The 21,626-nt window shown below is 39.0% G+C and overlaps 2 protein-coding genes across 5 annotated transcripts in view; both read left to right on the plus strand.

Annotated features, from left to right (window-relative positions):
• Positions 1-2,162: 2,162 nt before the first annotated feature.
• IL18RAP (interleukin 18 receptor accessory protein) lies at positions 2,163-17,170 on the plus strand. Of its 4 annotated transcripts, none has more exons than XM_027905049.1 (11): positions 2,163-2,173; positions 3,634-3,765; positions 4,758-5,025; positions 5,125-5,299; positions 6,555-6,729; positions 8,885-8,953; positions 9,118-9,238; positions 10,980-11,134; positions 12,004-12,141; positions 15,906-16,076; positions 16,716-17,170. In XM_027905049.1, exons 2-11 carry the CDS (start codon positions 3,642-3,644, stop codon positions 17,084-17,086), a joined length of 1,767 nt encoding a protein of 588 aa, XP_027760850.1. In that variant the 5' UTR covers positions 2,163-2,173; positions 3,634-3,641; the 3' UTR covers positions 17,087-17,170. The 4 variants fall into 4 exon arrangements, with proteins under 4 accessions (XP_027760850.1, XP_027760848.1, XP_027760849.1 ...); XM_027905047.1 differs by lacking the exon at positions 2,163-2,173 and adding an exon at positions 2,188-2,289; XM_027905048.1 differs by lacking the exon at positions 2,163-2,173 and adding an exon at positions 2,211-2,546.
• A 1,808-nt stretch (positions 17,171-18,978) lies between these two features.
• The window catches only part of LOC114068708 (sodium/hydrogen exchanger 4-like), a 9,745-nt gene continuing 7,097 nt past the window's right edge, over positions 18,979-21,626 (plus strand). Inside the window, exon 1 of the mRNA XM_027905053.1 lies at positions 18,979-19,323. Coding sequence (XP_027760854.1) covers positions 19,062-19,323 — 262 coding nt within the window. The 5' untranslated portion in view covers positions 18,979-19,061. The remainder of the gene's footprint in view (positions 19,324-21,626) is intronic.

Below are 21,626 nucleotides of genomic sequence, written 5' to 3' on the forward strand. Positions count from 1 at the left end.
TCTACCCCATCTGCTAGAAGGTGAGTTCATTTCATTGCCTTTGAATTACATTTTAACATAAATTGTCTTTAACTGCTTGGTCAGACAAACAACAGTGTCTTAGTAAGTAGCTTCATGAAGTTTTTTTTTTCTGCTTTGTAGGTATGGTGAAGCTTTTTTTTTCATCTCCTATGTGGCTATTACTAATCTTAGCCCTGGAATCAGATTATGTTTGCCTTTCCCTTGATATGAGACACAGGAATTGATAGCTTTGATGCTGAAGTGGTTTTCATCAGAATCAGAATAGTAGATTGTAAGATTGTGGAATGCCAGTCTTTACTAGACTTCAGAGATCTGAAACTTGGTGCAACTCTCAAGAAAGTGATTTTGATTTTTTTTTTGCTTGTATTTAATGTAAATACACACCAAAGGCTATGAAATAGAAATTTACTGTTTTCTTGTGAGATCCTTCTGGAGTTGAAAGATAGGCAAAATAATACAGTTCCTATTCTTCTCTAATATTTTTATCACAGGAAATTAGCACAAAACCATATTAATTTCCTTTGTATATAAGATACTTTCCAATTAAATGGTATCCTAAGTCCCTAGACTAAGGATATGATAATATGAGTATGTACATGGCAGAAGGCAGAGACTTTTGACAATAAGTTGCCTGGAGTAGAGTACGTACTTACTCTGGCAGATACCAACTAAGATAAAATGAGTCACTGAGTAAACTGAGTTACTGAATCACCTTGAGTCCACCTGCAGTGCAAATATACCTGAATGGTGATTGCTGTCTGTTTCTGCTGTGAATTTCCCTGTTTCTGTCAAGCACACTTGCAAGATGACAATTCTTAATTTCACACAATACCATAGTTTTTAAACACTATAAAAGTGCAAAGATTACGAAATTCTCTAATAAACGTGTTATCAGTTAGCAGAAAAAGAAAAAAAAAAAAAAGCCGTGGTGTATTTTCCCATATCTAGTTAAAGACAACAGAACAATTATACAGATTGCTAACCAAAGCTGTAACATTCATTAGTTAACCCTCCCTTTCACACATCCCTGTTTGTGGTGACCTTTTGAGCTTGAAGAGGGTACTGTTAGTATGGCAGTAAATTGGAGATCAGAGACATTTTGTATCACTGACATTATTAAATGTTTTGTGAATGGTCACTTGATGTAGTTTCATTTCGTGCAGGCTTTGTGTCCCCAGTTACACATATATGGGAAGCTGGGAAGTAAATGCTTCCACTGCTTATCTTGTGCCAGGTCAGGCACTCCTCAAGTAGATTCTGATGGCTTAACAGACTGAATGAGTCACCAGAAAGGACAAGAGCTGTCACAGGAAAGAGACTGGACCATTTTGCCTGGGATCAAGGGAGAGGGGATGGGGGAGGACAGAGAAGTAGATCATAGTAGATCATCAAGTCCAACTCCTGGCCCTGCATGGGATATCCCGAGAATCACATCCTGTGCCCGAGTGCTGTCCAAACACTTCTCGAATTCAGATAGACTTGATGCTGTGACTACTTCCCTGCAAAGCCTGCTCCAGTGCTCCTCTGGGTGAAAAAGCTTTTCCTGACATCCAGCCTAAACTTTTCCTTGACTCAGCTTCATGCCATTTCCTTGAGTCCTGTCACTGCTCATGAGAGTGAAGAGATCAGTACCTGCTCCTCTGCTTTTGACAACAGCAACCCATTACATCAGCTCACCTGCAGCACTGATTCACACAAGGTCCCTGCTTGCTACTGGCACCAGTACACTTTGCCGTGTGGGCTGTTGGGTGACATAACTCAAAACATCATCCTCGGGTTTATACAGAATTAACATAGTTAGAGATGCAGCCATAATGAGTGCCTTGAGGAAGGTCTTTATAGTTGTCATAAACCCAGATACAAGAGTCAGGGTCCATTGATCATATGCAGTGGATAAAGAGTGGATAAAGTTATGGAGGGCTTTTGCCCAGTGATGGCAGTAAACTCTCTTTATTCAGACTTACATACCAGCTTGGAGTTTCAAGATGATTTTGAAAGATATGTAGGGTGATGACAGTGGACAGCAACCAGTCTGTAACAAAGCACCAGGATGGGTTCAGACAAATGAGTTAACTTACTCTCTGTGACCTTTGAGGATAAAAATAGAGCATTCCATTCACTTGCAAGGAATAGAGACATGCTGAAGAGAATGGTGACTCAAGTGCTCCCTTCTACACAGAACAGCTGCCTGAAAAGGCGCAGAGTGGGAGTTCTCATCACCTCTCTTGCTAGCTCAGTGTGAACTGGATGCTCACTTGATGCCTACCAGTATGTGTGGTGTCTGATTTGCATGAAGTGCCAACTGATAAGGGACTGTTGCCTTTGCCCAACCTTTTCTGTTTTTCCTTGGGGTTGACTCAGTGCCTCTCTGACAGCAGTGCAAATGCAGAGTCACTCTGTGGCCAAAGGAAAGAAAAAAACCTCTTGAGGTCTCAGTTGCACAATGAAAAGTTTCACTAAGTGAACATCAGCAAAATACACGACCTTTACTGCTGAGTCAGGCACTGCAGACGTGTCAGTCACAGGTGTTGGGTATGTTCTTACTAAATACCCAGATTAAACCATATGCATGCTGGGCAGCCTGCCTTCACTCTAGCCCTGTGGCTGAGAAGGCTGTGGGATGCAGATCAGACCTCTTAGTAGAAGAGGGAAAACAATTCATACAGCAGGGTTTGGGGTTTCACCTTGGGCAAGATGCTGTCATATAGGGGTCTGGATGCAGCTGAGTGCTTTGTGGACCTGCTCCAAACCCCCTGGGTGTTCCCAGTCTCAGCTTACAGATGGCACACCACAGAGCTGGTACCTTATGATGATGTAGATATTACCCTGACTCTGTTAGGGGCATTCAAGCAGTGCAGCACAGTGTTGGGGTGCAAAAGCAAAGCCCGATGCTGCACACCCAGGTAAGTCATGGAAGAGAAGAAGGGTTTTTTAGGTTGCTGTGTCGACTTTATTTGGCATCCTAGGGTATGTTCATTCTATCCGGTAACAAAGCCCTATGGGGGCATGTCTCTTGAGTCAAAGAGTTAGAACCAAAGACATATGTCCACACAGCACATGCTTTGGGGGTTTACTTCTGCACAGTTCTACTCTGGTCCCATTTGCAGCTGCAGCACTTGTTCAGATTTGGTTTAATCTCGGAGAAGTCCAGTCAACACACTCTGGGCCTACTGACCTTCAAGATACAACAGATCTCTATGGATTTGATGCCTGTTGTTAATAGTTGTCATTAGATGAAGACTGATGTTGTTGTTTGGTATCTTACCTCTCATCTTAGAGAACATCTTCCTATGAAAGGAGGAAGGATCTGCATTTTCACTCCAGATGTGGAGTTCTGCACTTCTGTAGGTATGACTTGGAAATCTATCTATAAGCAACTCTATGGATGGTGTATTTAAAGAGACAATTGCATATTCTTGAGTATAATCTATCCTGCATTTATGAGAAACAGTAAGAACAAGTAAAGTGCTACAAACACCAATTTAAAAAACCACAATATGTAGGAAATAGTGTCTACTAGTTTTATAGAGGCACAGAATAAAATATGGAATTATCTATCTATTTTACTGGACTCTTATCTACAAAAAAAAAATCTGTTTTCCTCTTTTACAGAAAGCAAGATGATTCTTAAAGAAAATGTCTCAGAATATCAACCAAAATTGATAAAGAAAATCATGCTCACTTTGTGCTGGATACTAACATTGTTTGTCCGTGGGGCAGAAGTTAAAGGGATTAACTTGCCGGGTAAGAGTCTGCTCCTTGCCTTTGTGATTTTTCCTGCACATGTCCAAGACAAATAGCCTTTCTGCAAGCTTTTAAAGTATTGGTAGTACAATTTATTCTAAATATGACTCAAAATTCAATTCCCTAATGAAAAGGACAAATGTAAAGGAGAATTTCTGAGACCCAAATGAAACAAACAAATCACTTTTTTGACTTCTTGAAGTCTCCAGCAGCTAGTCCAAGCCTCTTGGGGAGGTGGGGAACAGGGAGAAGGAAGACAAAAGCAGAACAAGACTGATCTATCAAAATCTTTTTCTCGTCTATTTGTAGAAGCTTCATCCAATTAATTTTTAGAAACTGAAACTGCAGAGTCCCCCAGCTAGGCTTGTGAGGAATAGATTTCATGCCCTCCTTTCTGCTGGAATGAAATCCTACCATACTTTCAAGGGTCACCACAGCCTGAGTGGAAGGAAGAGGATTAGGATGGCTGACTATGCCTTTCAGAATCAAAAAAATTGTTTAATTTTAGTGACAGCTACTAAAACATAGGAGGGCAAGGATTTAAAAGCAGTGGAACTATAATGTTTGTGAGTCTCAGCCTGAATAGGACATGTGGAGGGCAGGATATGCTTCTTCAAGTTTATTTCAGTCCCTTCTCCATTAATATGAGGAGATCTAGAAGCGCTGCATTTGCTTTTCTACAGATTGAGGTTCAACAGGTTGGCACCCATGAAAAAATCTTCAGTTCAATAAAAATCTTCGGATACTTTCATGTTAAGCTTTTAAAAAAGGCCTATTAAACCTTTGGAAACCTTTGAATAAACTTTTAAGACATTGGCAAATTGCATGTTTAAGGAAATCTATTTCCTATTTGTTCAGCATCTGATCACATAAAAACATATTTAACACAAGAAAAGTAAAGTTCTATTTATGTAGTATTCCTAATTTTTATTTTTCACCATGACTGTGTGTTCTCTCAGATGGTACTGATATCTTATTATTCTGCTTTTTAGGGTGTTCCCATGTTGAACCTCAAATATGGTATCGTGCAATTAATGGTGAGGAGTTTGTTCTACAGTGTGCTTTACCAGATAGAGATGCTGCCCACATTTATAATAACTCACTTCCAAATCAGCATAAGGTGAAGTGGTTCTGGCGTCAGAAAGATGAAGAGACACTGAAGGCTATCAAGGAAAGCTCTGATTTGTCTCTCCAGGGGGATGCACTTTGGTTTAAACCAATAAGGGACAATGCTTCTGGAATTTACATGTGTACTATATGGTAAGTAATGGAGCAAAATATTTATATTTTTAAATAAGAATTATTGTTTTTGTTTGTGTATTAAGTGTTTACTTTTTTTTTTTCCCTTACATAACTCAGGGAAAAAATCCCATGTCTTAAAATTGTTTTGGAGGTTCAAACAAAGAAGGCAGCAAAATGTTCAGGTTACAACACAAATATGCTATATCTGCTTGCTGACAGTGGGAATTCAATAACCTGTCCTGGGACAAAATGTTACAGTCATATAAAAAAGCCAGACGTAAAATGGTACAAGGTAAGAGTCAGTCTCTGTAGCATTCAGAAAAACCTGAGCTTTAGGTCTAGTTAATGTTCATGTCCCATATGTTCTTGAACTCCTCTTTGACAGGCAATGCAGCCTGAGAAATTCAACACGAAAGTGGAATCTTGAATTGCTATATATCAAGTTTTTAAGTAGGAGTTTTGAAGAAATTTACCACACCCAAAATATTATCCCATGAAACAGAAGATGAGGAATGTCTTCTCTTCAGCTAAGAGATTGAAGTAATTGAGAATCAAAATAGGTTCTTTACAAACTAACATATGATTGAAATTTAAAATTTTGAGTTCATTTGGACATTTTAAATTCTGAAAATATCAAATATGCTAAAGAAAAAGTGTCTTTGTTAGAAATTAAATTCTTTTAAGTTTAATGTTTCAAATTGTTCTTTCCAAGACTCCTCTTTTTAATGAAACACTATTCCACTGAAACATTATTGATTTACAGTTTGTAAGGATTGCAATATAATGTCTAAACCTGTATAAATGAGCAAAGGAAAATAAATAAATTTTCAATTGTGCATTTTACTCCCTGGTATTATTTACATTATTTATTCTATGAAGCCGAATTATGATCTAGTCAAAGTTACTCTTTATTTACTTCCAAATTTGAAAGGAGTATATCTTTACCTACATTTGGGTCTGAAGCCCACTGAAGTTAAGGGATTTCTTCGCAATTGCATTAGTGGATTTTTTTTTCAGGAACTTGATTTAAAGAAAATTCTTAATGTGCTCAGTGGAATAATATTAAGATGAAAAATAAGAGTACTTTTCAAAAAATAGTCTATTCTCATTCTTTTAAAAGTAGTGACAGTGTTCTTAGTCTCAGACAATCCAAACTCATGATTTACTTCTAATTAAAGAACTTGAAAATGCTTTCAAAATAATTTCTTTACAAATTGTAATATACTTAGTCCATCAAAAAAGTAGTCCTTTTGGTTTCTCTTTAGTAATAGGCATTTAATTTAGTTTAGCTTTATGATTTCACATTTCTCACAGCAACCATAAATTTCAACTAATTTTTAAAAAGACAATGGTATTCACATATTTTTTAGTATAACTGAAAAATGTCATCAGACTGCTAATACATCTCTTTTTGGGCTTCAGTGGAAAGACTTTGGTTTAGCCCTACTGCCATGGTAATCACATAAAAATATATTAAAAATATAATTTAAAAGCAGCAACAACAGCAATAAAAAAGGACTTTAATGCCTTGAAATTCTTTTCATTAGGATGGTCATCGGATAAAACTTAGGAAAAGCAGACCAAGCCTAAAGCTGAGGCATAATGAAATCTACTTGAATCCAACCTATGACAAAGATGCTGGAATATATGTGTGTGATTACACTCTGTATGACAACACTACCAAGTGGACAATGAGAACAGCAGTAACAGTAGAAGTCACTGGTGAGTAATATAACGCAGAATAAATTACTTGAAGTATGTTTTCTCTGTTGTGTTAATTTATGTCTTTTGTTCAGGCTCTTGTTCTGAAAAACCCATAATCTGAATTAGCTATAGGACCATTAAAATCCAAGTATTCTGAGGACATCTTGGGACATTGACTAGAACCTTGAAGGTTCAGTAATAGCATGTAGCCATAATTTTCAGGATCTAACTCTGCCTTGGATTTATTGTAGTTCCTTTCACTGGGGGTCAAATCTACAAAAGGATTTAGATCTCTTGATCTGGGAGTAGAATTTATGAAACTCCATCTGGTGCCAGTGTTCTCCATGTACTGTATGAGGAGTGTTAGGAACATATTCTCATGCTAGGAGGAAGGAGTGCGGATCCTACATTGGAAATGTGGACAAAAGCACTGTATCTCGATCCTACCTGTCTCCCTGAAGTGAGGGAGAAAGTATGAGTTAGGTAAAAAATTGTTCCTTGTGGTGTGGATGAAACCTTAATTTTTTTTTTTTCTCTTGACACTGATAAGGAAGGTGCGGTTGGTGGGATCAGTGCTTCTCTTCCACAATTCCTAATTTTTTAGCAGCAGAGTAAACAGGAGAGCTGTGAGCAATCTAACAAGCCGTTTGTTGCATGCACTGCCTGCATGACCCATTCTTTCAGGCTTTGTATGCATTACTAAATAAAACTGGCTAGGACTCTATGGCACAGCGATGTGGCATGGCGTTATTTTGTAATATTGACTATCTTCAGTTGCCTTCAGGTGAAGTCCAGATATTGCCTTGGAAGAGTGGTTTTGGACAGCATCAGTGCTGTGCAAGGGAGCCTGCTAGCAACTCAGGATCAGTACTGAGGGAGACTATTTGATTTGCTCAAGGAGAGATGTTTTTCTCCACATATGCTTTTCTCCAGATATCTACGGTTGAGTGCTGTAAGACACTGCAGTCACTCCAGTGAATCACAAGTCCCATAGGAAAGTATATATATCTATTCTGTATCTTGAACTGTATGGACCCAGTACAGTTGATTCTGTATGACAACAGCACAGGACTGTTTCTCAGAATCCTGGTGGAAAGTGGGCCACTCTGTGGAAGGGAGAATAAGATTTAGGGAGCAAAAGAAAGGTGTCTCTGGTGAGGCAACCTGTTTGTATGGTCTAGTGAGGAAGCACTCCTTTGAAATTCAATGATCTAGTGAAGATAGCACTTCTCTGAAATAGGTGATTTTTTTCCCCTCAGGTGTTTTATGCATTTGGTGCTAAGAATTCATAGGAAAAAATGTATACACCCCATCAGGACAGGAAACAATGTCTCACCAACTTTTGAGAGCTCTATGTGGTGGCTCACAATATCTGATGCTCTTTCACTCTTCTTTCTGACTATATTGCCACAGTATTTTCCAAGCACACATGGACTAGCGCTGCTTTTGTTCTGATCTGGCTGAACCCTAGCTGACACACTGTCCTCAGTTCTTTTCCTTCACTTCATACACAGTCAGAAAAACACTTAAAAGGTGACATATACACATATACTACCCCAGAACCTTTCATACATTTCTCTGCTGTGGCTCGGTGGGAAAAAAAAAGTGTTATGTGGCCCCATTTCCTGCCATAAGGGACTTTCCTAGAATATCAGAGCTGTGGGTTTAATTGTATAACCTGTGGGTGTCATTCTCTGTGCCCTTTGGCAGCCTGTGATTTGAAAACAGCATGGCTGTTTTAGTGCAAATACCTGTGCTTGTTAAAGAGGTGTGTGTCTGCTCTATGTGTGCTTACTGGGCACGGAAAAAGGCTTGGCAAGGAACTGGGATGAGACTTACATCCCTCAGGGGGTCTTGCAGGGGGGGGTCCTCATTTCTGCATCCTAAATAATCTTAAGTGCAGGCTGTATGCTTAGCTCCTCAGCTCATATAAGCTGACAGTGTCTCAGAGTAACTGAGATAGCAGGTGTGTAAGTTGCTAGATGAGTTCTGTGGTTGAAACTCCCTTATCTGTGTACTCTCAGATATCTCAACAACTGCAAATCATCCTCTTGGATTTAGGTGTCTAAATTCCACCTAACATTTGAAAAATTAAATTGTAAGCCATTTTCTCTGGTCTTCTGCACTGACAATAGCTATTTATACTTATTAATAATATTCCTGTTAATTGCAGCTAAAAACACTATTCATCCACCAAACCTTTTGTATCCCAATGGTGTTGTGATCCTTGAAGCAGAACTTGGTAAGTTTTAATTTCTCATTTCAAAGCAAAAGAACATGTTTAAATGAGGTATTGATAAATAAAGATAAATCTCGATGAAGCAAAACAGCTTTGTTTTCTAGACTATTTAATAAAAATATTCTAGTGACCTCCATTCATGGTTTTCCTGTGTTAATTCTTTCTAGGAAAGCCACTTGAATTGGAATGCTGTGTACAGTTTGGGTTTGAAACAGTTTCTCCGATGAGGGTAACATGGAACCGAAACAATGAAGAAAATATAAATGAGAAATTGAATCAGGAAACAAGGTGAGAAACCTCTCCCCTTAGTCTTACTACTACTTCTGCCAGCAACTGTAAAAATCCTTCTACAACAACTTTACTGAATATGTTTTATTGAAAGAAACTCAGAAGGCTTTGTTCTTCAATCTAATAATGTGTATGTCCATAAGCATGAGACACGTTCACTTCACATACAGAAGCACATATTGATGGCTATAAAATCAAGAACTCAAACATTCTGTTGAATCATAACTCTTCTTCCTAAAGCTTTAGCTTATGGATAGCTTCAACATGAGTGGTGCTTGGTTGCCTGTACTGCCATCAGCTATTTTCAAGTGTTCTTGAAGAAAGACAGTGCCTCTGTTGTGCCTTGCTAGCAATTCACACAGTCTGTCCTTGGATGCTGTCTCCAAGTGGGGAATAAATCAGATCAATAAAGCAGTACTGTGGGCACTGAAAGGAGTGAACACTGAAGTGTTTACAGACCCAGTCTGAGGACTTTCATCCCTGGATTTCAGGGCACTGACTTTTAGGAGTCTTCCCTTGCAAGAATTAATGAGACCCTGCAGAGAAGAAACACGTGGGGAAAAGGTTTTCTGTAACTTAGGAACAACCCCTATGGTCACCATGCTTCCCTTTCCTTCCTGTTCTTGTTCATTTATGCAGTGTTCAACTTGGGCAAGAAATACAGTGGAGGCAACACAGGAAAGTGTGTCTTTCACTATACAGCTCTGAGTCACCTTTATGAGTAAACTTTACTGTACACTGAGGGAAGCAAACACCCTGCTGTCACTGCTAAAATCAAGTTCATATTAGGAGTCATATGGGTAAAAAAAAATAACAAATTATGATATCACACACACACATGCACACACTCACTCATGAGTAGATTGGAAATTGGATTTTCCTAACTTTTGAATGTTTAGCTTTGTAATGTTCTTGTCAACAAGTTTTTAGCTTTTCACATGGGTACTATTTCTGTTTGTCTCTTTTTTAAAAACAGAAATAAATGAAACATTCCCCACAGACTTTCGGTACAGGTTGAATCCTTACCCATGCTTCTGCTTGTGTATCTTGAGTTAGCAGTGGTAGGGCCATAGGAGACTGTCATTTTGCAGGGCCATGATGTGAGGTGCCTTTAGGATGACCCAAAGATGCTCATACTTGTACTTTCAAAGGGGAGTGCTGAAACTCAGAAACCCTGGGCATTCTAGAGTGATTGCAGACACAGGTCTGTTATCCGTATCCTTCACTCAACACCAAAGGGATTCCTCCATTACCTCTTCATTTCCTATACTTCTGTCCCTATCTTCTTCTGTTTGCCTATCCTGTCCTTGGGCTTTTTACCCCTTTGCAAGAGACTGTGCTGCTCAGTCTTTTTGCCCAGCTAGTTCTCTCTTGGAGCTACTTTTTGAAGTTTAATTTCTCTGCATTTCTGCTAGGGGAACTTTTTGCATCTTAGAAAAACACAAATGATCTTATAGAAGACCAAGGGGATTATATATTGAAAACTAGGCTAGTGATAAATATTTTGCTGAGTTGATGAATTAAGAATAAACCTTTCAGTCTTCAGGCCCTTGTTAGTATTTTCCTTACAATGTATAAACCAAATAGAAGTTCCAAACTAGAATATTGCATTACTATTAAAAGTTCAAGGTGAATGTTAAAAAGTTGCAGGCTCCTCTTTTTTTTATGAAAGTAGTTTGGAGACTTTTTGTGTGAATGAACAGCAAAGGTACCATGAAGATACGCAATTTTTTCTCTCTAGTGTTTATCCAAAAGGTTTGAAGGGGCACATACTTCTTCATGTTGCAACACTGAAAGAAGTTACTGAAAAGGACCTCAGAAGCAACTTCACATGCTTTGCTGAGAATTCAGTGGGGAATGCCACTGCTGTGATTCAGCTGAAAAGAAAGCAGAGAGGTAAAACTATCAATTGGTAACTATTTGCCCCTGAAGACACATTTTGATTTACTCTATTGCTGCAAATTCATTCCCCTTTGACACTGGCTTTTTAGCTAGTAGCAGAAGTTGAAGCTGAATGGGAAAAGTTTGATTTGTCAAATGTCTTGAAAGGCACAGTATTACGAGGACAACTCAGAAGGACAAGGTTATCTGGGGACAGGTGAGCCAAGTAGAAGCTAGAGAGTAACTGGGAGGAAGAAGAGGAGAGTAGCATCTCTGAACATTAAAAGACAATCTACTAAATTGAAGCAAGGAGGCCGCTGAAAGTAACAGTATTCCTTGATTTTCTTAGGACATTTCTGTTTGTTTTCCCCGTTGTTAGCAGCATGTTTCTGTCAAGTTACCATAACTGATATGGATGTGGCAGCCCTTCAAGCCTTTCAAGGTCAAAACCAGAATCATTGTGGAAATTAAACTGTTGAACTATAGTTCACAGTGAAGATTCATCATTGGAGTGGCACAGCAAGCTGCCAGCACAGCATTGTGTGCAGCTTTATCAGTTCTGATGTGACTTTTCCATCTCAGGAGATGACTACTTTCAGCACTACTGAGTATACCAGAGACTGTGTTCTTTGTGCCTGCTATCACAGATTGACTTTTGATGCTACCAAAGAGATGCTATTCAAGAAAGATCCCTGATGGTAGACTGAAACTCTGTGTTAAGGTTTGCAGCTACCTAAGAAATCCTGACTTCCCTAAATTTTTACAGCTGCATAAGAATGAAGATTGTAAAATGGTTTGCCCCCATTTCTGGACTGAGCTTCTTATCTAAGTGTAAATATTGTTTTGGAAAGCATGAGTTATGATAGAATCTTTTCTTTCTACAGTGTTGTTCTTATACATACTATGCAGTGCCATTTCTACTCTATTTGCGTTTGTTTTGTGCACTGCCTTTATTTACCAGCACTGGATTGAAATAGTGCTGATGTACCGAAGTTATCTGGTCCACAATGAAAGTTCAGGAGGTAAGACACTTTGTATAATATTAATTTCCTCCAATTTTTCTACTGCCTTTTGTCATGTGGGATAATCTGGAATAAATTACTCATTTAATTAAATTCTCTTAATGACCCTACTCTCTTTGACCCAATACAAAGGCTATCAAACCTAGTTAGTTTCTCAGTGAATGCAGATGAAAAACGCCAGGTAGTGTGGAAGAAATATCTAACACCAACTGAAATGTCACAGTTAGGCTTTTATCCTAATTTACCCATGGAAAATTAGAGTCGACTTTTGGCAGTCCATTTGCAGGTAATAATTTAACATTTCCAACATTTTAACATCATTCTCCCAAAATGTTCAACAGTACTTGTGGACAAGAATGAAATGTTCTTAGCTAACAAAGTGAAGGACTCCAAAGTATTGTGTTTTTTTCACTTTAAGCCAAAAATTTCTCAGAAGAATAAACAAAAGAGAGAAATAAGATGATATAGGGCACCAACTGAGAAGTGCATGTTTGGGAAATTCATATTCCTTTCTAAAAATTTTTGAAATAGTCTTGAAATTTGTACTAGAGTGATTAGCTTTGGATATTTCAAATCTCTGTAGTAGCATTGCTCCATCATCTCAGCTGAAACGGGCCTCTGAAATAGGAGAGAGTGTAAAAATGTATCAGAAAGGATTATGACTATGACTACTTCCAAGAACTTAATGTATAATTTTCTTACAAGGGTTGAAAGAATTCTGAAAGTTTGTGCCCCCAAAAATTTTTCTAAAAATTCTTGCATCTTAATGTAGCTTTAGCTAGAGGTGTCTGAGTCTGCTTTTGTGTTTGCATGTGAATATGTAGCTTATATGTGAGTGTGAAATAACTGTGTTTAGGTACCTATAAAAACATACACAATTAGACATTAACTGTCCTTTTGGAAAACATTTTTGTGAGCCCTAAAGCACTTGGCAAAAGTGATTTGGGAAATCACTCAAAAATTCCCCGCTATTTGGTAACCAAGTGATTTAAGAACCTCTGGAAAGTCCCCTTAGAGCACACCCGCTATGTCAGTAGGACAGAGACAGAAATGCCAAGACTTGTGCATTGAACTTGGGTTCCACAGTGGCAGTCCCCGTCCTCATGTACCTCATGCACACAGCACCATTTGCAGAGCGGGGCTATATGAGGTGTGCAAACCAACTGTGCCTACCCAGGTAGTTTTCTAAGGATAAATGTGTTCTCACCTTCAGGATAATGTCCTTCTTACTTCATGTGGATGCATATCAAGTCACCTGAGGTCTGAAAGGGCTTGCTCATAGACTAACAAACCAGCAGTTATGACTTGATTTTGCTGCTTCTGCCTTTCCATCATTTGTTCCCTCACACCCCTCTTAGCGTAGAATCAGAGAATTGCAGAATCCTACAAAGTTGAAAGGTACCCCTGGGAGTCATCTGATCCTACATCCTGCTAGAAGCAGAGCCATCCTAGACCAGGGTGTGCAGGATCTTGTGGATGGAGAAACCACAACCTCTCTGCAGAATGTGTTCCAGTGTTTGACCACTCTCACACTGCAGACTTTTTCACTAACCTCTAACGAGAATTTTCCTTGCTGCAACTTGTGTCTGTTGCCGCCTTATCTATTACTGCCTCCATCATCTTTGTAGCCTCCCATTTGGTGGTTGAAGACTGCAGCAAGGTCACATTTTCTCTCATGCCTCTTTAACACTTGGGCTTCCTCCTTAGCCAGTTAAGATGTAAGTCTTAAAAACCGTGCTTTCTTCCACAAGAAGAAAGAAACAATGCAGGGACTTTGATACTAACATTTATAGATCACAGACGCAGTCATTTTGCTTTAGCTGGGTATTCTTCATTTCCTACACTTTGAGGATCTTAAATGTTTGTACCAAAAGTTCCTCAGCTTGTAACTGTCTTGTACAATTATGGGGGAAAAAAAAAGTCCTAGTGGTGCTTACTGTGTATTTGGCTTTAACTTGCTATTGTAATAGTTATATCGTAAAGGAATGTGTTCACTAATGGTTGTTGTCTAATAAAATCACAGTGACCTCTATGGGTGAAATGAGGAATACCTGGCTTGTAGTGCAATTTATTGCCATTTAAAAACTGTGTTTAAAGAAGCTTCAATTTAGATTGTAGGTGAATCAATCTAGTGACCCTCTGCACCACCTTCAATTCCCACACTAGTCCTGTGTGCCTGCTGCTGGTGATTCACTCTTGTGCACTTAAATTGGCTCAGCTTGGTAGAAAAATAACTCAGTAAAAATCAGTAAGTAGCCAGCAAAGGGAATCAGCTTCCTCTGTTACCACAAGAGCTTCTACACCAGTAGAAGGACATGGTTGAAAGTGTGTGGCCAGGAGCAGGGGGGAGGAACAGAAATGCAGTATGTTGCCTGATCTCATCCTTGGCATCCAAACCTAATCTGCACACCTATGTTTTGTCTTGGTGACACATGTTCTGCTACATATTGGTTCTGAATATAGGTGTCCAACTCCAGCTCATCCATGTCGTTAGTTTTCTGTGTGTTTTCTTTCCATATGGACTCTTCTAGATCCTGTGGCAACTTGGTGGCTCTAGCTCTTGATTGTGATACTAATCTTATATACAGGGATAGGAATTGTTAACACCGAGGCATGTGGATCATGATACTCAACACTTAGGTGTCTGTGCTGGAGGTTGGTGTCTCAGTTCCTGTGCAGTGAAGATGCAGTCAATACAATGAAATCTAGAGAGCTTCTCAGCTTGTCCTGCTGCAGCAATCTGCTCTAAACTGCTGAATTTCTTTCTGGTCTCTATTAACTGTGCTGACATATGATACAACTCAGCTAATTGGTTCATAGGTGTCCAGTGTAATTTGGGCTGCCTGAACGATGCCATTCCAAAAAACTTGAGTCTCCAATATTTCCCCTGTCAAATTTGGCAGTTCTGTCCATCTTAGGACACTTAAATGGCCTCAAAAACTACATATGGGAAAATGTACTGAGTCCACCGGGCCTTTTGCTTTCACCAGAAATCCTTTTTTTTTTTTGATTCCTTCTCCCTCAGATGTAGCTCAAATTTTATTCAGCAAATAGATGCGATTGCTTTTGCCTTGTAGTTAAGAATGGGCCTAACTCAGGACATTGGTACCAGGGTGACTGAAAGCTAAGTTCTTTACATATTTTTCACCTGCACTCTACAAACATTCTTTTAATGAGACTTAAAAAAAGTTCAGTTACAGGTCAGTACTTGGTGTCTGAACTGATACTTTAATGAGACTTAGGCTTTGCTCCTTACACCAGTCTCTGTGCTTAGAAACATAACAGTGTATGAAAACATAAAAATCTTTTGCAAGCAGCTAATATTTAAGAACAGTGTTACTTAAAAACTAATTATATTGTAAAAGATGGTTGGCCATTGATGAGAAATTTTTGGAAGCAGCATTTGGGCAAATGAGAGAAAAGACAGGGAATCATTTCCCACCACGTGGCTTTTGCCTGGAAGGGGCCAGATCTTTAAACTACCTTGCACTAGTCATCTCTAGCTTCCTCCTTTGCTTTGGTAGAGTATGTCTACAAAATTTGCAAGACAATGAGGGCGGGGATTGTCTTTGATAAATGGACAGCTGTATTCCATAAACAGGTTTGTGTTGTGCCTACTTAAATAGATAGAAATGGAAACTGAGCATTAAGAAAGAAGCTGAATGCTTCAGCCAGACTATATATATTATATATGTATAGTATATATATAACTTCAGCCAGTTAATGTATACAATGTTTTTTATTTCTTTATTCATTTATTTTAGATGGCAAGGAATTTGATGCGTTTGTGTCCTATGCAAAACTAGACTCTTCTGAAAGGGACTGTACTTTAATTAGTGAGGAAAAATTTGCCCTGGAGCTTCTTCCAGATATGCTAGAAAATAAATATGGATACAAGTTATGTATTCTTGAAAGAGATATTCTTCCAGGAGGAGGTAAGTTCACTGTGGACAGTAGAAGTTCTTCAGTTTTTATGAAATTGTGTTTCACTTTCTAAAAAACCCTTATGCTTCATATCAACAAATTGTGTATTTTGGTAGTGGAGTTTATGCTCAAATATCATAATGTTTTGTTCTTTATATTTGGTCCCTGTTCCTGAGGCATACGTACATTTGAGTGTGATCACTGGGAGTTACTAGGCTGAGACAAAGCTTCTTATCCAAGAATGTCTTTGCAAGCAGACTCCATTCCCTGGAAAGAAGATCCCAGATATTTCAGTAATTACTTCCTGAACAACTTTAGTCTGTGCTACCTGCAGTAATTAGAAAGCCATGGGTTCCTGGGAGAGACAGAGACCAGTCCCAGTGTCCCTTGAGACCCTGTTTGAGTAGCAACAAAGTCTGTTGAGGTCTCAGCTGTGCCCTTCATCTCCTGAGGAAAAAGCTGTGTTCTCAAGGCTGTATCAAATCAGCCATAGTACCCTCTGATAGCAAACACATTTCTAGAGGTTATGTGATTGATCAGCATTCCTCTTCTTGTCTTTCCTTATTTCTGTTTTTTAGCTTTTGATAAAGGAACTAATAAGATAAAAACTCCATTGTAGAATGCAGTAACTATCACCATTTTCTCTCCAGCATACACAGATGAAGTTGTAACAGCTATTAAACAAAGCAGAAGGGTAATAATTATCTTGAGCCCAGCCTACGTCAGTGGACCAAGCATCTTTGAACTGCAGGCAGCGGTGAACTGTGCATTGGAAGATAAAAGGATCAAACTGGTATTAATAAAATTCCAGGCTTTCCAAGAGCCAGAGACTTTACCTCCAGCAGTGAAGAAAGCTCTTCGGATTTTACCAGTTGTTACCTGGAAGTCTTTTATTTCTGCCCCTTCAGACAAGAAGTTCTGGAAATATATGCGTTACCACATGCCAGTGAAAACTACTAAGATGCTGGGAAATTGCAGCCTAAAGGGTTTATTCCAAAGGGTTTTTAGATTGGTATATTGATAACAGAAATGTCAGAAGGGCTTGGGAATGGTGTCTTGATTGTCAAAAACTTTTTCTACATCATCTGACAACTGTGAACTGTCACTACAGTCAGCAATAGCTTGCTCCAAAACAGTAAGAACGACTGAAGTGTGACAGTGCTGTAGCCCCACAGTAAAACTGTCACTGCATGCAACCATAAATGTGAGCTATCTTTCATAAATTATTTGATTACTTTTAAATTATATTTATTATACTCTTTTGCTCTGAGACATGCAATATTCTTTCCCTGTATTTCTTTGAGAATATTTTCATAGGTTTTTTTCCTAGAAAATCATTAAAAAAGGGAACTCCAGAGGAAGCTTGTAGTTTAATTTTCCAATGCAGCCTAGTGGGAAAAATCCAAACTCTTTAAGTGAATTACCTCCTCCAGTGGGAGAACCAGGAAAACGCCATGAGAGACTGCTACAACTGGGTATGCCTACGGGATTCAGAAAAGAAGGAGCACTGTCCCAGGGCTGATCCCAGGCATCTCCATCCTTCCTGCAGTGAGAGAAAGAATTCCTACCAGTTGTGAAACATTTCACACTCACAGACACCTGCACATTGCTTATCCTGTCTGATGCTGGTTACTCAATGCCCACTGAACATGTTGGCATTATGGGTGTGTTGCAGTTGAAAATCGAAGCCCTGGTTGTCACAGCTAGAACACTTCCAGGGATTCTGAAGCCTTTCCTTTGCAGTCTTCTGACTACCAGCTCTCCAGGGTTCATATCACTTACTCTCGAGACAGCTTGCAGTCTGTGTGTGGGGCTGTAGATGAGTGAAATGCAATGCTCAGTGTTAAGAAAATCTGAGTACTATACCCACTGATCTGTTTTTCTGTAGACTTCATTTGGCCTTCCAGTAAAAAAATGCTTGTTTTATAACGCTAATTGAATATCTCATCTTCTAGATTCCTTTTCGGAAAGGGATTTCAAGAAATACTGCTGTATACTGAAAAAAGGAACAACTTTTCTGCAAGCAGGCTGAGCATTATCTACCTAAATTTGCGTTGGGTTCAAAGATTTCGGTGGAAGGACTGGTGGTGCTGTGGAGGAGAAAAGATGTTGACCTTTCAAAAAAAAGTTCTGTAAGGCTGAATATTCTGTTGAAGGAGGATAATGTGGCTGCCCAGTAAATGCCAGCAAAGGCCAAACACAAGATAATTTAAAATCAAGTTTTAGGCGTGTGATGTGACTCAGACCTTCCTCTTTCTGTTGGTAAAATGTGGTAAGTTTAAACCTGCGTTTAAGAGAGACAACCCTTTTCCAAACAAGGACGCAATTTTCGTGGTCCCCCACCAGATGTCCCTACCGCGAGCCCTGCCATAGTCCCTTTATTTACACACCGAGCAGTTTTGTTACCAGTTGCGACGGGATCAGTGAGCAGTGCTAAGTGAGATGCCCGAGGTTCCAGTTGGACTGGGGAGGCAGACGAGGAGCGAGGGCAAGAGAGGAAGGCATGAAGCGAGGTCTCCAGACTTTCCAGGCTGCCAGCATCTCTCCCAGCTGATGCTATTCACTCGTGCTGCTCTTGCTGCCTGAACTCTGAGCATTGCAGCTTTTTTCCTTTTTTTTTCTTTTTTTTTTTCTTTTTTTTTTTTCTTTTTTTGTTAAATATATTTTTGACAGTGGGGAAAAAAATCAAAGTGGCTGGATAAATAATGTAGTTGGAAAGGGCTTTTTATTCCTCAACAGGGCGATGCTGTGGCTAAGGTTTATCTGGGTCAGAGGAACCTGCTGAACCGGTATCTTCATACAAACTCCAGGTCCGTCTGTAACACAAGGAACAGGACAGGCACATTAGGGCTTTTAAAATGACCTCCAACAGGTAAATGAAACAGTCCTGAGGATGAAGTGGCTGTGGCTATGAGCATCATGAATCAACAGAAGTGAGTGTTACACACCTTCATGCATCCTCTATACTCTGTCATAAAATAGTCACAGCCCCAGACATGGGCTCTGCTGCACTTGAATGTGCAAAGCTTCTGAACTGCTTGCTGTTGCTGTTGAGTCTGATATCCTGTTCTGCTGCTGCTTATGTGGATGAGCCCAACCTGGGCAAGAGCTTCTTGCCTCGCCATGAACCTGATCCTGGGGGTGCTGTTGACTCTTTGCAAGATACGAGGCTACATGTTTTCACAGTGGACTATGACTATGTGCAAATTCCCTATGAAGTTACTCTTTGGATCCTCCTTGCCTCTCTTGCAAAAATAGGTAAGTAGAAAATGGGTCTTGGGTCCTCCTACCTCGGCAAGAAGTCAAAAATATACCACATAGCCAAGTACCTTCCATGCATTTTTGTAGTTGGGATTGATTTTACTTTTTCTGTCCTCAAAAGAACAGGTATGTTCATTACCATGGCAGTAGCAATATTCCATCTCTGAATGCTTCCAGCTAACTTAAGTAAACATATGACCTTACATCTCTTGGGTTTTCTATGTTATTGAGTAGCAACACAGCTCCCCTACACAGTGCTGTCCAACCCTTTTCCTAATGTTTATACATCACAAGATACCAGAATTTGCAACATAAAACTGCTGTAGAAATCAGTTACACCAGACTGAGATCTCAACATGTTGAATTTGGGGGACAAAATAGGAAAGAATTCCTCTGCTGTGTGAATAATAGGAAATATTTCCCTCTGGGCCTTTGTTTTACATATTTGCTCTTAAAAGTTGCTCAGAAAGTAATACTAGAGGAGAGACACTGAGAGTCTAAGAGGGTGTAGGTCATCAGAGATGTACGGTGGGTACCTTCTGAATACATACCAATGCATCCAGCTTCTACTAGAACTCCATGTGGGTATCTGAATGGACCAAAATAACTCATGGGACAGTAGGGACTGCAACTAACACAGCAAATGGCTCATCATATCTTACACATTTTCATGGCTGGGCTCAAATTATTTTGACTACTCTGAATTAATGCAGCAATGTCCAGTAAATGAAGATGGTACTAATATGAAAAGCTGACACATGTAATCTTTTTTTTTTTTTTTAATCTTTCCCTGGGATTTTCAAACATTACTATAGAATAGGCTGGTAGGTGACTGATACTTCTCTGGAGGTGGCCTGAAGAAAAACATTTTTCATATCATAGTCACCCTGCTGACAAAAATCATTACCACTGACCATGATTTGCCAGTTTCATTATAGCTGATGGTCTCAATCCAATTCCTATAAACAAACGTCTTCACTGCTAGCATAAAATAAAATTTGTTGTTGTGGCATCAGTGGAGTGTGTTAGCAGTAAGCATATTGACCAATTTCTTTATTCATCATCCATAAATGCACAGGACTTGCCATATGGCACATCTACTCAATATTCTTGTTTTGAGCAAGAAATAGGTACTTTAGAAGAACTATGTGATGCCTTCCTAGTGAACCTGTTCCCTTTAATGGGAGTTTTCAAATAATACTATTTTTGATGCAAAGTGTGGAGCTGCTGATTTCAAGTATACTTGGAAGGAAGAGTTGGTCTGAATAATCTGGTTACCCAGAGAAGAAGATTTTCAAACTGTTTAACATTTTCAGTGTTTTATTCAGGTATTATCTTTGTGGATTTCAAGATTTCAGGGTGGGAAACACTTTAGAGGTTTTGAAAGGCAAAACAATCCCCTTATTCTGTAAAACTGACAGAAGACTTGAGCATGATAATTAAGAGGGAGATGAGACAAGTTATAATATTAACATACCTTTTGGAAAAAAAAAAAAACAAACAACAAAACTAGTGTCCTACATTTATTATTGAAAATTTAATAAAAATATTTTTCTGTTCCTTTACTTTTGAAGATTGATAATTCAAGAGTCACAGAAATACACTCATGGCATTACCTTCTGGAGCTATAAGATGAAGGCTGACCTACCTTCAGACATAGAGACACAGACATTGCATTTAAAGGTTTCTTAGTTTGCCTCATTCCCATTATTGTAAATTCTGAAAAATTCCTTACATTTCTAGTAGAGACACCTTTCATTCACTATATGATTACACAGTTCCTGGTATAGTGAGTAGACAACCTAATAGCAGTTGGGCATTAAGGATTCTTGAAGAATATTTCTTTCCAAATTGTGGAGAATCTTTTCAAAGAAGTTTCTGCCTTCCCAGAAATGGAGATTAGGTTCAGGCATACTTGCTTAAAAATCAAGAGCTGGGAAGCAGGAAGAGAAGAGATTCATGGCCAAACTCTTGGCCTGCTTTAATGATACAAGTCTGGGAACATTTAGTTTCAAGGGGAACAGTGCTGCCTGGTTTTACATTCATAATCCCAAGAACAAAAGCTGTCTGAAGACAAAATATTCAAACACAGGCAAAACATCTGTCTGACATCAGGTTGCTTTAAACTTGAATAATATCCTAATGTTTTATTCAAGGTTTTCATATCTATCACCGATTACCAAGACTCATGCCTGAAAGCTGCATCCTGATTGCCATTGGAGCACTGGTAGGAGCAATCATCTTTGCTTCGCATCACAAATCTCCCCCAGTGATGAACTCAAGTATTTACTTCTTGTATC

Source organism: Empidonax traillii, unplaced genomic scaffold (genome assembly GCF_003031625.1).
Source record: "Empidonax traillii isolate 1590-97213 ecotype Southwest subspecies unplaced genomic scaffold, ASM303162v1 scaffold1114:size179974, whole genome shotgun sequence".
In the NCBI taxonomy this organism is placed as follows: Eukaryota; Metazoa; Chordata; class Aves; order Passeriformes; family Tyrannidae; genus Empidonax; species Empidonax traillii.